Source organism: Physeter macrocephalus, chromosome 1 (assembly GCF_002837175.3).
Source record: "Physeter macrocephalus isolate SW-GA chromosome 1, ASM283717v5, whole genome shotgun sequence".
Taxonomy (NCBI): Eukaryota; Metazoa; Chordata; class Mammalia; order Artiodactyla; family Physeteridae; genus Physeter; species Physeter macrocephalus.
In genome coordinates, this window is record NC_041214.2 from 17,702,602 (window position 1) to 17,716,647 (window position 14,046).

The 14,046-nt window shown below is 40.8% G+C and overlaps 1 protein-coding gene across 1 annotated transcript in view; it reads right to left on the bottom strand.

The window, feature by feature from the left end:
• The window catches only part of MED12L (mediator complex subunit 12L), a 316,215-nt gene that overhangs the window by 277,940 nt on the left and 24,229 nt on the right, over positions 1 to 14,046 (bottom strand). Inside the window, exons 3-4 of the mRNA XM_024131828.2 lie at positions 6,798 to 6,902; positions 191 to 382 (exon numbers count right to left, since the gene is read on the bottom strand). Coding sequence (XP_023987596.1) covers positions 191 to 382; positions 6,798 to 6,902 — 297 coding nt within the window. The remainder of the gene's footprint in view (positions 1 to 190; positions 383 to 6,797; positions 6,903 to 14,046) is intronic.

The window sequence follows — 14,046 nt, forward strand, 5'->3', positions numbered from 1 at the left end:
CAGGCACCACATGCCATCAAAATGAAGGGGAAACAGCCTATGTGCAGCACACACCTAGTGCAGGATACCTGCCATTGAGACTTTGAGTTTTGGAGAGAACTGGGGAAAAGAAATATATACTTGAACATTATCTCAAATATTTTCATTTCTATAAGGCCTCAGTTAAAACAATGCAAGAAATACTTAATACCTTTTTTGCCAAAATAGCGAGCGGTTTATTTCCTGCTAAGTCAGAGAACCAACTATGAATCGCACTCTGGGATCGAGCAGTAACCAGCCAATAATTATCTTTAGCATTAACTTGTGGTTTCTTCTTCCCGGTGTCCTGGAAAGTGTTAAGCTTTAGTTTCTCAGCTAATATGCTGCTAAAATAAGCTCCAATCTGTGGAAGAGAAAACAGAGTTTAAAGACAATAAGCAAGAATGTTAGTAATGTACATATTAGTATTTTATTTTTATTGTTTTAATAGAAAATCTTCAAAGAGCCCATTGGAAAATAAAATGGGAATTTAAGTCCTTGAAGCTTAAGAGTTGTGATTTCCTTACACTAACATAATGCAGAAACTCCCACAGCACCTTTGTTTCACTACTAACAAGTAGTTCAAGGGAACAAGAAGGGTCTTTGAAAATCCCTATAAGATAAAATTCATTATATCCTGAATAAATTTCAAGAGAATGGGTTCTGCTTTCATCTTTAGATGTACCTCTCCTTTTTCACAGCACACACCCATTTGGAGAGAATCTTTTTCCTGAGAGGTGTTGCATACAAGATCAGAACCTGGTAATCACACAGTAATCATTCTTTTCCTTGTTTCATTTTAATAGCACATAAATTTGGAAAGGAAACTCTGTATTTACACTCAGTGCTTTAAAAAAAAAAAAGTCTAGAGAAATCTAATTTATTTAAATGGAAAATTACAAAAGGTTCAATCAAATTAAATATTCAACATTTTTGATTGGGCTGCCAATTTCATGAGTACAAGTGTTTGGAAAGAGAAAGCTAGTGTGGCTTGCTCTGAATGGAACAAAGTAGCAAAGGGAGCTTCCTGTGAATGACTAGCATTTTCATATTAACCAAATTAAAAGAGGACAAAGGAAAGACAAAGGGACAAGAAGGAAGGGGACTGAGTAATATCTAAAAACTAAATGAATCCACAGAAAACCTCTTGGAATTTCCAAGAATCCTATCACAGCATCACATTTTGTCCCCTGGAAATTCTCTAATAACAGAATGTGGACAACAATTTCTAACAAATACCTTCAATAAGGTTAGCAGACAGTGGCAACCATGATTAAAATAAAATACCTACCCTGCTGCAGCAAAATAAGAATCACTACCTTAGTTAATGCTCATGACTCAATAAACAATTAGCCTATAGGGTGGAACACAGTTGGAAGCCATTAGCCAAGTTTATCTACCAGGGCGAAAAGCTGGTAAACATTTTTTTAATGTGAATGGGCATCCCTTGATCCTTGTGATTGATGTACAGGGAAAAAATCTGTTTTGCTGTGTGGAGGTAATATGGCAATAAAAATTATAGTAATTAGAAAAAAAGTCTGAACCTTATTTTTTTAAAACAACTTCATAGTATTCTTTTTTAAGCAAAGTTTGCAGAATGTCCAGAGAATAAATTAAATGCAAAAATTCACCAAAAACACAGCTATTTGAAAACAAGCAGCCAAGAGTAACAAATTGTTTAATTTTAAATTTCTCAATCAATATTTGGTCTTTGCACCAATGGCAGGAAATACCGACCTATGTAGATTGTTTCATATTTAAAAGATCTCTTATTTGCAATCATGTATGAGCATTTTAATCACAATAAACAAAGACATAAAAAATTTTAAACTAGTCTAAGTATTGTCAAAGAAGAATAGCCACGGTGATCTGAAAAGACTATTCAATTAAATCAAGCCAATCAGTGATTTTGCAAATCAAGAGATTTGCAAAAATTGTATTCAACAAAAAAAAAGTCTGGGCAATCTCTTTTGCAATTATACTCTTTTCTATGTATTTAATAATAGCAATGGAACATAGTGGCTGTATATACGTTTTACTTCCTAACAAACCTTATGAACAACTGCATAAATGTAAACAAAGTCAAAATTCCCAAAAAAGCAAGAGCAGAGAAAATGCACATTAGGACTCAAAAAAAAAATCAAAACATGATCATACACTTAATTTTATTCTATCAGCAATATATTCACAATATTCTAAAATCGAGAAAAAGTTAAGAGCCTCATTCCCAAGTGCCAACGCCTAACTCCAAAGAACCACCTTGATTAGTTTCTTATGCGTCTTTCCAGTGTTTCTTCGTGTGAATACACGTGAACAAACACGAATATATTATTTTTCTCTCATATCTATACCTCGTTATGTACATTGAGTAAATGTCTGAGAGCCTTCCTTCCACATTTGTCTATGGAGAGCTTCCTCATTCATATATGCAGACACATAATAATGTACTGTGTGGATGTACCACATTTTCTTTAATCAAGTCCCCGTTAATGGACATTTGTTTCAAACTTCTGCGATTACAAATCACATTAAAATGAATGGACATATATACACTACCAAACTGTAGGGTGGATAGCTAGTGGGAAGCAGCCGCATAGCACAGGGAGATCAGCTCGGTGCTTTGTGACCACCTAGAGGGATGGGATAGGGAGGGTGGGAGGGAGACGCAAGAGGGAAGAGATATGGGGACATATGTATATGTATAACTGATTCACTTTGTTATAAAGCAGAAACTAACACATCATTGTAAAGCAATTATCCTCCAATAAAGATGTTAAAAAATAAATAAATAAAATAATTCTTGCACCTAGAAAAAAGAAAAGAATAGCCTTTCCTATTTGTTATTTCATACATGTACAGCTATAGCTTTCAGATGAATTTTCAGAATTCAGATGGTATGATTCTGTAATTTTAATCAGCATTGTCAAATTACCCTCCATAATGTTTATACCAATTTGCACTCCCTCAGACGAGGTATGAGAGATAAGGTTTAATTTAAAACTTGTTTCCATCCGTCCACAGCTATTTTGAAAGTAATTCATTTGGTAAGAAAATGAAAAAGTTTAGGGGCTACACTATAGGTCATGTATTTCATATTCATTAGATCAAATTCCCCTCAGAAGGTTTGAATCCTTGAGTAAATCTCACAGGAAGGATGAGAGCAACAGAAGTGGTAAGGGGTGCTATTTCCATTTATTCAATTATTTAAATTGACATAAAACTTCATTCAACTGAGAACAATTTGGCAGTTCCTATACACAAGGCGTTCATACTTTCTGTTATGGACAGAATTGTGTATATCCAAAATTCAAATACTGAAGCGCTAAGCCTCAATGTGACTGTATTTGGAGATATAGAGCCTTTAAGGAGGTAATTAAGGTTAAATGTTCATGGACCGATAAATGGATAAAGAAGATGTGATACACAGATACAATGGAATATTACTCAGCCATTAGAAAGAATGGAATAATGCCATTTGCAGCAACATGGATGGACCTGGAGATGATCATACTAAGTGAAGTAAGTCAGACAAAGACAAATATCATATGATATCGCTTATACGTGGACTCTAAAAAAAAAAAGATACAAATGAGCTTATTTACAAAACAGAAACAGACTCACAGACTTAGAGAATGAATTTATGGTTACCTGGGGGTGGGGATGGATTGGGAGTTTGGGATTGACATGCACACACTGCTATATTTAAAACAGATAACCAACAAGGACCTACTGTAAAAAAAAAAAAAAAAAAAAAAAAGGAAAGAGAGAAAACAAGTTAAATGAGGTCATAAGGGTGAGGCCTAATCCAATGACTAGCGTCACTGTAAGAAGAAGAACGCCAGCGATACGCGCACACAGAGAAAAGCCCACGTGAGGACACAGTGAGACGGCAGCAGCATACATGCCGAGAAGAGAGGCCTCGGGAGAAACCAGACCTGCTGACCCCTTGATCTTGGACTTCCAGCCTCCAAAACTGTGAGAAAATAAACTTTCTCAGAAAATCAAATTTCTGTTGTTTACGCCCCTCAGTTGGTAGTATTTTGTTATGGCAGCCCCAGTAGACAAATGCACCTTCTAACCAAGTAATATGCTGCTGGGAATTTATCCTAAAGAACAAAAGCTATATGTTCAAATATGACTATAGCTTCTTTATAAATAACCATAAGAAACAGGTAATAGGCTAACTGCTGTTCACCAGCAGTTTCAGTTATTACAGCACATAAATGATGAAATGTTATCTATCCATTAATTACTATGAATATGAATACTTCAGCCTCAAGGAAAAGTACACACAGGGCTTCCCTGGTGGCGCAGCGGTTGAGAGTCCGCCTGCCGATGCAGGGGACACGGGTTCGCGCCCCGGTCTGGGAGGATCCCACGTGCCGCGGAGCGGCTGGGCCCGTGAGCCGTGGCCGCTGAGCCTGCGCGTCCGGAGCCTGTGCTCCGCAACGGGAGAGGCCGCGACAGTGAGAGGCCCGCGTACCACACACAAAAAAAATGTACACACAAAATGATATTACTTCTTCTTTAAGTATATAAGTTAAGGAAGATGAAAGTTTAGAGATAGATGGTAGTTATATTTGCACAACAGTGTGAATGTACTTAATTTAAATGCCAAAGAACTACACACTTAAATATGTTAATGGTAAATTTTGTTATGTAAATTTTACCACAATAAAAAAAAGTAGAACACAAATTACAACACATACATAATTGTAGTTGTGATGTTTAAAAGGTATCAAGCAAGATTGGAAAGAGACTAAAAACACTGTGTTTGGTCAATAGGACAATCTGTAGAAAATAATTCTATTTTTTTTCACATCACTTAAATAATACTTCAGTTGCTAGTTTAGCAAATTACATATGTTTGTGTATGCATGTGTGCATATAAAAAGAGATTTGAAATGATACACAAACTTTTAACAATGGTTATCTCTGGTTAAGAGAAAACAAGAATAGAAATTCATCTGTATGCTTGATTTCTTTTAATCTGTAGGCATGATTTTTTAATTTAAAGAGTAAAAGTATTTTAATATTCGAAAATAGAAATAACTCAAACAGGATGAAAAACAAACCTTAAAAGAATACAAACAGAAACAGATAATTCCATCTATATATCTAATTGTTAACATAACCACAAAGAAACGAGACTTAATTCAAGAAATTTTTTAATACAACACTCTGACTACATATTTTTTTTAATAAATTTATTTATTTATTTTTACATTTTTGGCTGCATTGGGTCTTTGTTGCTATGCACTGGCTTTCTCTAGTTGCAGCGACCGGGGGCTACTCTTCATTGCGGTGCACGGGCTTCTCACTGCGGTGGCTTCTCTTGTTGTGGAGCACGGGTTTTAGGCACACGGGCTTCAGTAGTTGTGGCTCGCGGGCTCTAGAGCGCAAGCTCAGTAGCTGTGGCGCACGGGCTTAGTTGCTCCGCGGCATGTGGGATCATCCTAGACCAGGGATCGAACCCGTGTCCCCTGCATTAGCAGGAAGATTCTTAACCACTGCACCGCCAAGGAAGTCCCTCTGACTACATACTCTTAATGAAAGTTAGTCTAAAGACAAAAAGCATGGTAGAGCAATTGTAAATTTCACATAGCAATTTTGTTGTTGGAATGACACTGGTAGAGTTTATTCTGGAACTTTTTATGTATATTGTAAAATACAGTAAATGAATACATATGCTAATATTGCTGGGATCCAGGGTTCTCACCTTAAGAGAAAGGAGATACAATGATGGAAAAGGGAAAAGCATGGGAAAGACTCTGTGGTACTGACTTAGAACAGATGGATGGATGGATGGAAGGAAGGAAGGAAGGGAGGGAAGAAAAAGAAGAAAAGAAACCTAAATATTTTTGCCATCTCTGTCCACTGAAAGGGCCTAGAAGTTGTGACACACTCAAGTAGCCATGAGCAAGCTGGGTACCCAGATCTGGGATGGGGTAGGAAAAGAACAAGATGGCCCTGGACTCTGTTATTGTACCTAAAGTGGAGGAAGTGCCCAAAGGACTGGGTTGGGGGGTTGAGGGGGTTGTCCAAAAGGCCCAAGAACCAGGTTAAAGGTGCCCCCACTGGCCAAATGTGAGACAGGGTGAGCATCAAAAAGAAAACTGAAGGTCATACAACTGATTTTAAGAAGAGTTCAGGGGTTCAAAGTGATACTGAAAAACGGGGTGTCCTTAACAAAAGAATGTCAACTAATAAACATACGAGGAATAATAACTACAAAACCAGCCTTTTGCAACCATCAGCAAAATAAATCATTCAGCAGGAATCGACAATTGATGCTAAAATCATAGCATAAAATTTTATTGGAGAATAGGATATTCATACGGTCTCAAAAGTATCACCCCGTGGAGATTACTACGAGGAAAAGGTGACTACTTTTGCAATGTAAAGAGATGGCAGACACCACCGTAAGTGATCAAACAGTATAACCAATAATCAGGCAAACTAACACTGCACGTCTCCTGGTATGCAATGTAGTCTTTGCACCAAAAATATTTAACCTGAAAAAAAAAAAAACCCCACAACAACAAAATGAGGGACTCTGGAGAGCGGTCCTGCACTAGATTAAAAGAGGGTTAGGAGACACGCCAGCCAGAAGCAGTGCCTGATCCCTGATTGGACCCTGGGGCAGGATAGCATAAAGGATATTTGGGGGAACTTTGAATATGGGTGTGGTTTCAATAACACAAATTTATCAACATTAGCTACCATGGGTCTCACATACGTATACTCTTTCATAAGTTTTGGGAAGCGATGAGCGTTACCTTTGACGGGTTAATTACAATATTTCTGGCCGAGCCATGCTCGTCTCCAGTAAAGGCGGGCTGATTGTTGAAGCCTTGCTTTACATTCACAGCCGTAAGTTCATCCTGTGGGAGGAAAGGTACTGATTAGTCCGAAGGATGTCAAAGCTCCAACTGAAGTCAACATCCTGCAGCCTCAGGGATGACGAACTTCGCTATACTCTGTAGAAGAGAGCTGTTCAACACTCACCAAGGAAAGAAGCAACAGAGGTTTAAAAATCAATATATACATGTGTAGAGAGAGAGAAAGCAAATGTGGCAAAATGTTAACAACTATTGCCTCTAGGTGAAAATTCTTCACTAATAAAATTGGAAAAAGAAAAAAAAAAAAAAAAAAAGCGCAACCTCCCCCCATAAACGTAAACTCATAGAATGTTCAGACTAGAATTGTTTCTAGAGAGCCCACAGCTTGACTGCCTCTACCTTGCCAGCCCCTGTACAAGTCTCTATGCTAGGTTCCAGAAAACTGGCTCACTCAACTTACCCAAGACCCCACAGCGAGTTAAAGGCAGAAATGAAGAGTTCCTAGGCGCAAGGCTTGTGATAACCACACACCACCACAGCCCTGCAACCGAGGGGAAGTTTAGAGCTTGCCAAGCTGTTCAAACATCTCGGCTCACTTCACCTTTACCAATTCTGAGGCAGACGGTCGGCGTGTGCCTTCATGCCTGTTTACAGATGAGAAGAGTGAGTCTCGCTCAGCTAGTACAGTTAACTGGACAAAGCCAGCACTGAAAGACCATCTTCTCAGTCCTAGACTAGGAAGAGAAATTTCCATGACACGGTGCACCAGAGTACAAATGCCACAGGAAAATGTGGTCTAAAAATACACAGCCACAATTCGTACCCTCCTTAAAAAAGATCTCCTACTGGATATAGGAAAACTTTCCTTACCAAGGTCACAACACATCAAAAATAGCCCAAGGCATTAAAAAAAAAGAAGAAGAAAAAAAAAAAAGACCTTCCCCTGCCCAGATCATTGAGTTATAGAACTAAATCAGAGTTCCCAAAATACAGACTTGCAAGGATAAAGGGGAAAGGTTTGCGTAAATGAAGCTACCTTTTGCTCCCCTCACTCCAGGCCAAGGAATGGTCTCAGTGACACCGGGGGTAATGGCAGCCACAGCACAAGAATAAGAATATACACTTATTCTTCACAAGTCATCGCTGTAAGTGTAAAATGAAAAGAAAAAAAAATCAACTGATCAAGTCACTGCTATGATTAGGCAGAAAGCCTTAGGCCAAAATCGTTAACGACAGACATGCAGCACCTGAGAGGTCACCCTGGCTGAGAACTGGGGTCTCCTGGGGTCATGCCATGTAACTTTACTTACTTGTGTGTGCTCTAGCTAATACCTTGGCTAGGCACAGCTCTGGTGGGCTTTCAACAAACCCCACTACAGGAAGCTTAGCTCTATGGTCACCACGTCTCCTCCCAGCATGGAAGGTAGCTGGAATTGTGACCCGCACGGAAACTGAGTTGCACGCACATATCAGAAGACATCTCAAACTGCTCCCGCATTTTCAAATAAATTATTTGGAAATCTAGGGCAGAACTACATAATGCATATTTTAAGTCAAAAAAGTGTCAGTCAACTGAAATAAAGCAAGCATGCTAATGAAATTTCTGTAGTCTCAGAGTCTAAGGAAGAAGGGGGACACATGGTGTCACGAGGGGAATGGGACAAGAAAATGGAATTTTTATCTTTGCTTTAGCATCAGAGTAATACAAGAAACACTAATTGAGTAATAGCTTATGTTTTTACTAAAAATACGTCCTGGGTTAATCAAGAGGGAATGTGTGAGGCTTTCAGGACCATTTAGTTCCATTTAGTGCTGCTTCACTTTCTATTCTAAACCAACCCCTGCTCAGCTAGCTGCTTGTTGTGACTGACTGCTAACCACTGGCCTGGACAGACATGCCACACACACACACACACACACACACACACACACACACGCACAAATACGCACACAAAATCGCCAGAAGGAAAAGAACATGGAACCATGGTAACAAGTCTGTCAGCCACATCAGATTTTCCTCAAACTAGGATCCACACAGGTACTGCTGGCAGCCTTGAGCGCTGAGAACTTTCCAAACTTGTATTCGAAGTTTCATGAAAATGCATCCAGAATCTGACCACTTCTCACTACCACCGATGCCTCCCCCAGGTCAAGGCCACCATCATCTCATGCTTGGACACTGCAACAGCTCCTAACTGGTCTCCTTGCTTCTACCTTTGCCTTCTGTTGAAGGCCACATTCAACACAGCAGCCCCAGGGAGCTTTGGAAAACTTGAGTGAGATCATGTCACTCCTCGAAGCCTGCGATAACTCCGTACCCCAGAACACGAGCAGAGGCCCCATGAGGTCCCACAAGTCCCTGAGTGATCTGGCCCCTTACCCCTTTCCCACCTCATCCCTGACCACACTCCCTCGCTCACTACCCTCCAGCCACACGGGTCTCTCTGCAGCTCCTCAAGCGTCCAGCCGGACGATCTCCAGCCTCAGGGCCTTGCAGGGTCCATCCCTTCTGCCTGGATCGCTCGTCCCCGGTTTCCACGTGGCCAACTCCCTGACCCCCTTAAGTCATGCTCTCGATGAGAAATCTGACGACCCTGTTTGAAACTGGAACTGCTCACCCCATTCCCTTCACCCTAGCACGCCTAATCTTCCAATAATCCATAGCACTGATCACCTAACACCCCACGTAATTTACTTACGATGTATCCTGTCTGTCTCCCCCACCAGAAGATAAGGTCTGTGAGAATCGGGGTCTTTATGTTGTTCACAGAAGCATGCCAAGAACACAGAGCAGTGGCTGGCACACAGCACACAGAGGCATTCAGTCAATATTTGTTGAAAGAGTAAATAAGTGAATGATAACCTGTTTCGAACAATTAACATAATAAGTATATTCTGAATCACTACCCCATGACGCTGAGGTCCCTAATTCTGTTTGGATTTATGACTAGAACCACTTAACCTCCCAGAGCCGTGGCTGTCACCCCATCAAGCCCAAGGCACCATCCTAAAAGCAAATATTTTTAAATGCCCTTTTTCCAAGTCTGAAATGAAATTCACAGACAATAACTTACCAACATTTTTTTAAAAAATTAATGTAATGCCCTCACTCTAAAATTTTTTTCAAAATGAAAGTAAGTTATAACAACATAGGTACTTGAAAAGAAAACCCTCAGGCATACACCACAAGACCTCTACTACCCAAAAAGTGTGGTCCATGGGCCATCAGCGCTGGCTTGTTAAAAATGCAGAATCTCATTTCAATCAGCTTAACAAATTCTCCAGGCAATTCATGGACACATTAACCTTTGAGAAGTGGGGCCCTAGGAGACATCAAGAATTAGTAAATGTTTGTTCCTATACCTAGAATCACCATAAATGCAGTCAGTGCAAAATGCAGACTGATACAGGTGTGCTGTATTGCTATTTCTAATTATCAGGAACAGCACGATGTGAATCTTCTGTAACGGTGAAAACGCTTAGTAAAATTTTCAAACCAACAAAATAAAATCTTCTCCCAATATATTAGAACGCAATAGTTACATTCCTCAGAGACTCAGTGTATAATGTGTATTAAAATCATGCCAAAAAAATACTTTGAGATCATATGTAAATAGATTCCCACCTGGAACAGAGAGAAAACGACTTTCAAAGTTTGGTGGCACACATGACAATCCAGTGGGATACAGGACAATTCTTCATTGAGAACATCTAGCACACCTGGCCCCGCCCACTAAACGGCAGTAGCACCTCAGTTGTAGTGACAGCCGACACCTGCTCCCAGAGTGTCACCACACTCCTGCAGAAAACCGAAGCTTCCTGAGAGGGCTGCTTTTACCTTTTAAAGCCCTGCCTCTGAAAAGGGGAATCCAGGTTTCAGAAACAGGGAGTTTCACACAGGCCCTGCTCCTGCTGCAACACCATGACAACGGGACGTCCAGCTCCAGCCACCACAGGCCCCTACAGCTCGCAGCTGTGGTTACAGGTGGAGGCCTTGCTGACCCCAGGGTAAGGATGACTAAGTGGAAATGCACACAAGGGGGACAAGAGCCCAGGCTCTGCAATCAGACTGTCTGAATTTGAACCTCCCACTCCACTGAAGAGTGACTCAAAGCAAGCTCTGGAACTGTTCCCGGGCCTCAGTTTCCTCAACTGTGAAACAGGGATAGTAAGAGTTTCTACTACTATTATGTCCATAGCCCAGTTGAGGAAATAAAAAGCAGAGAGGTTTATTAACTTACTCAAGGTCATATAGTGGTAAAGAACTCCAAAGAATCCATGTTCCTAGCCACGATGCTATATGAAAATGGCCAGCAATAAGTATTACTGCTGTTGTCTGTGTCATGTTTCTGGTTCAGGAAAGTGATAACCTGAAGCTTCAGTAGGCACTTAGAAATACAAAAGATATGCTTCAGAATTAAAAAGACCTTGGCCTTCAGTAGTGGTTCTCAAACTTTTGCATGCATCAGAATCCCCTGATGGGTTTGTTAAAGCACAGCTGCCACTGGGGCCCCTCCCCCAGAGTTTCCAATTCAATAGGTGGGGTGGTGCCCAAGAATCTGAATTTCTAACAACTTCCCAGATAAGTGATGCATATCCAGGGGCCACGCTTCTGAGAACCCCTGACATAAAGATTTGGAGTTGGTGGCTTTCTAGAAAACCAGGGCACTCCCAGGCCCAGCTTCAGGGCTGCACTCACCACCAGGAAGAAACTGGATGCTCCACCTTAACTCAGGAGCAGGAAGTCCCAAGAAGAAAAGCCTCGTCAGAATTCTCTGCCACACCCCTATCCCTACTCCAAAGGCACACACACAAAGCTACACACACACACACACACACACACAATACACACACACACAATACACACACACAATAAACACACACACACACACACACACACTACACACACAAGGATCAAGGAAGAAAACAAGTCAGAAAGTTTGTCCTTCACTCCTTTAATTTCTCATAGACCCACGAATAAAAACACCGGGGCTGCAGAGTGCTCCATTAAATCAGGAGGTACACAGAGCTAAAACAGAAGGCTGGAAGGCACTTCTGTTAAAGTTTACTCACACAGAACTTTAGGTCAGCTTCCTAGAGAAACCAAGTGAAACGGAGGTAAAAAAACAAAGTGTCACAACCAAAACATTGCACCCTGATGGTTTTTCTCCTAAAGTTTCTTTAAAGAGTGAAAGTCAACAGCAAGAATCCAAACACTGAGTTAAGAGTAAGATTCAGATTCCAGAGTGTTTACTATTGTTGTTTAGACAGTGTTTCTCAAACTCCAGTACTGCACAAACACTTTTTCCTTTGAAAGGAAAAACATCCTCTCTGACCCCAGGATGCAAGATAAACCCAATTTGGGAAAATGAGATAGGACATGGATACTTAACGGCATTAGGCAGCGCTAAGAGATTCAGAACGAGATGTAACGTGTTATACGAACTCAAACTACAAACTTTTATGACACTTTGCTCTGAAGGCCTTTGCCAAATCTAATCAAGCAAATATGGAAGGGAGAGAGCCCGGATTTTAAAACAGCATGCCTCTAAAATCCCCAAGACAAGGGACACAAATAGCTTCCTCTTGTACTAACCTTGAACCTCTTCAAAGATTTTTCTAAATAAGAGAGGATAACCACCAGTCCTTACCATGGTCCTTACAGAAACTGAAACTTGTTTTGCTACACCTAGTCAACAATTCTCATAAAAAATAGAACCGTCAGCTGCTACTTTGCCTATTTGCAAAGCTGAGACAACTAAACCCCTCAAAACTTGGGGATGCAACCAACCGCTAATCACGATCTTAGCACCAAACCCTTTCCAGTAAAAGAACTCCTTTGCTGGAGGTTGAAAATTTTCCCATTGTACAACGTGGGGAATAAAGAAAAATAAAGTGCCAACCATGAACTCGGAGAGTTTTAAATGTTTTTGTTTATCACTAACAGCAGTGGGGGCAAAACACCATACACACATGTGTGAGCCCTAATACCTACTCAGCCAAGAGACAATGCTAGCTGAGAGCACGCATTCAGTCCGGCCGGGTGGCCTAGGGCGGCGGTGCACCAGGCCAGGCAGCATATGATTTCAACAGGTTTAAAACGGAATTGGTCCAAAAGTAACCTCAACACAGAGAAAAGAATCTCGGCCACTTCATCGTTGGCTTCAACTAAAATGATAAGCCTTAAAGCAATTTTAGGGAGACAGGTACCCAGAGACAAACAGAAACAAAAGCCTAGAAACTGGCCCATGTTCATATAGAAGGCCAGCATTCACTCTGCATTTTTGTATTTTATACTGATACAAAAGTCAGACCTTCGATATTTTGGGTGAACTCCAAATGCATCCATAAATCTGCATTTACCTTGAACTTCAAAGAATGATGTTATTTTTTGGATCACTTTCAAAGCAATCTTCCAATTTCAATAAATGTTTCATCAGGAAAGTGAAAACATTTTGATGCTAGTTTGGAAATTGCTTAAGCTCTTTCTCACTCAAAAGGGGAAAAAAGTCAGTTTAGCACACTTTTCAATGACCATCTCAAAAGCAGCTAATAAATACACACACACAAGGTGCACACACACTTAACCTCCTCCAGAGTTCTCATCTACTGCAAAGAACACATGCAGAGATGCTCGATTTCCTCGGTCACCTACTTGAATCTAACAAACTAACTCAATGACTGTCAACAGGTTGGACAGAAATGCCCACCAGGCATGACAATGCCACAGCAGTAGAAAATGTCTCTCTATGCACTAGTTAGGCTTGTGTTAGCTAGGGTCTTACCCCAAACAAAATTTTTAAAAACAGCTTTATAACTGTTTTCCCTAGCTTGTCCGTTTCTCTCCCAGAAGAGCATTCTGAGACCCCTGAGGATGTCTGCAGATCCCATTGGAGAAGTGAGGCTACGATAACACCCATCATGGATAGATTCAATAGTGGGTATTTTGGGTTTTTTTTTGGCCTCACCATGCAGCATACGGGATCTTAGTTCCCTGACCAGGGATCGAACCTGTGCCCCTGCAATGGAAGCTCAGAGTCCTAACCACTGGACTGCCACGGAAGTCCCAGAATCAATAGTCTTCAGGCAACACTTAGGGTTAGCAGATACAAATGACCCAAGAGAGGGCTTCCCTGGTGGCGCAGTGGTTGAGAGCCCGCCTGCCGATGCAGGGGACACGGGTTCG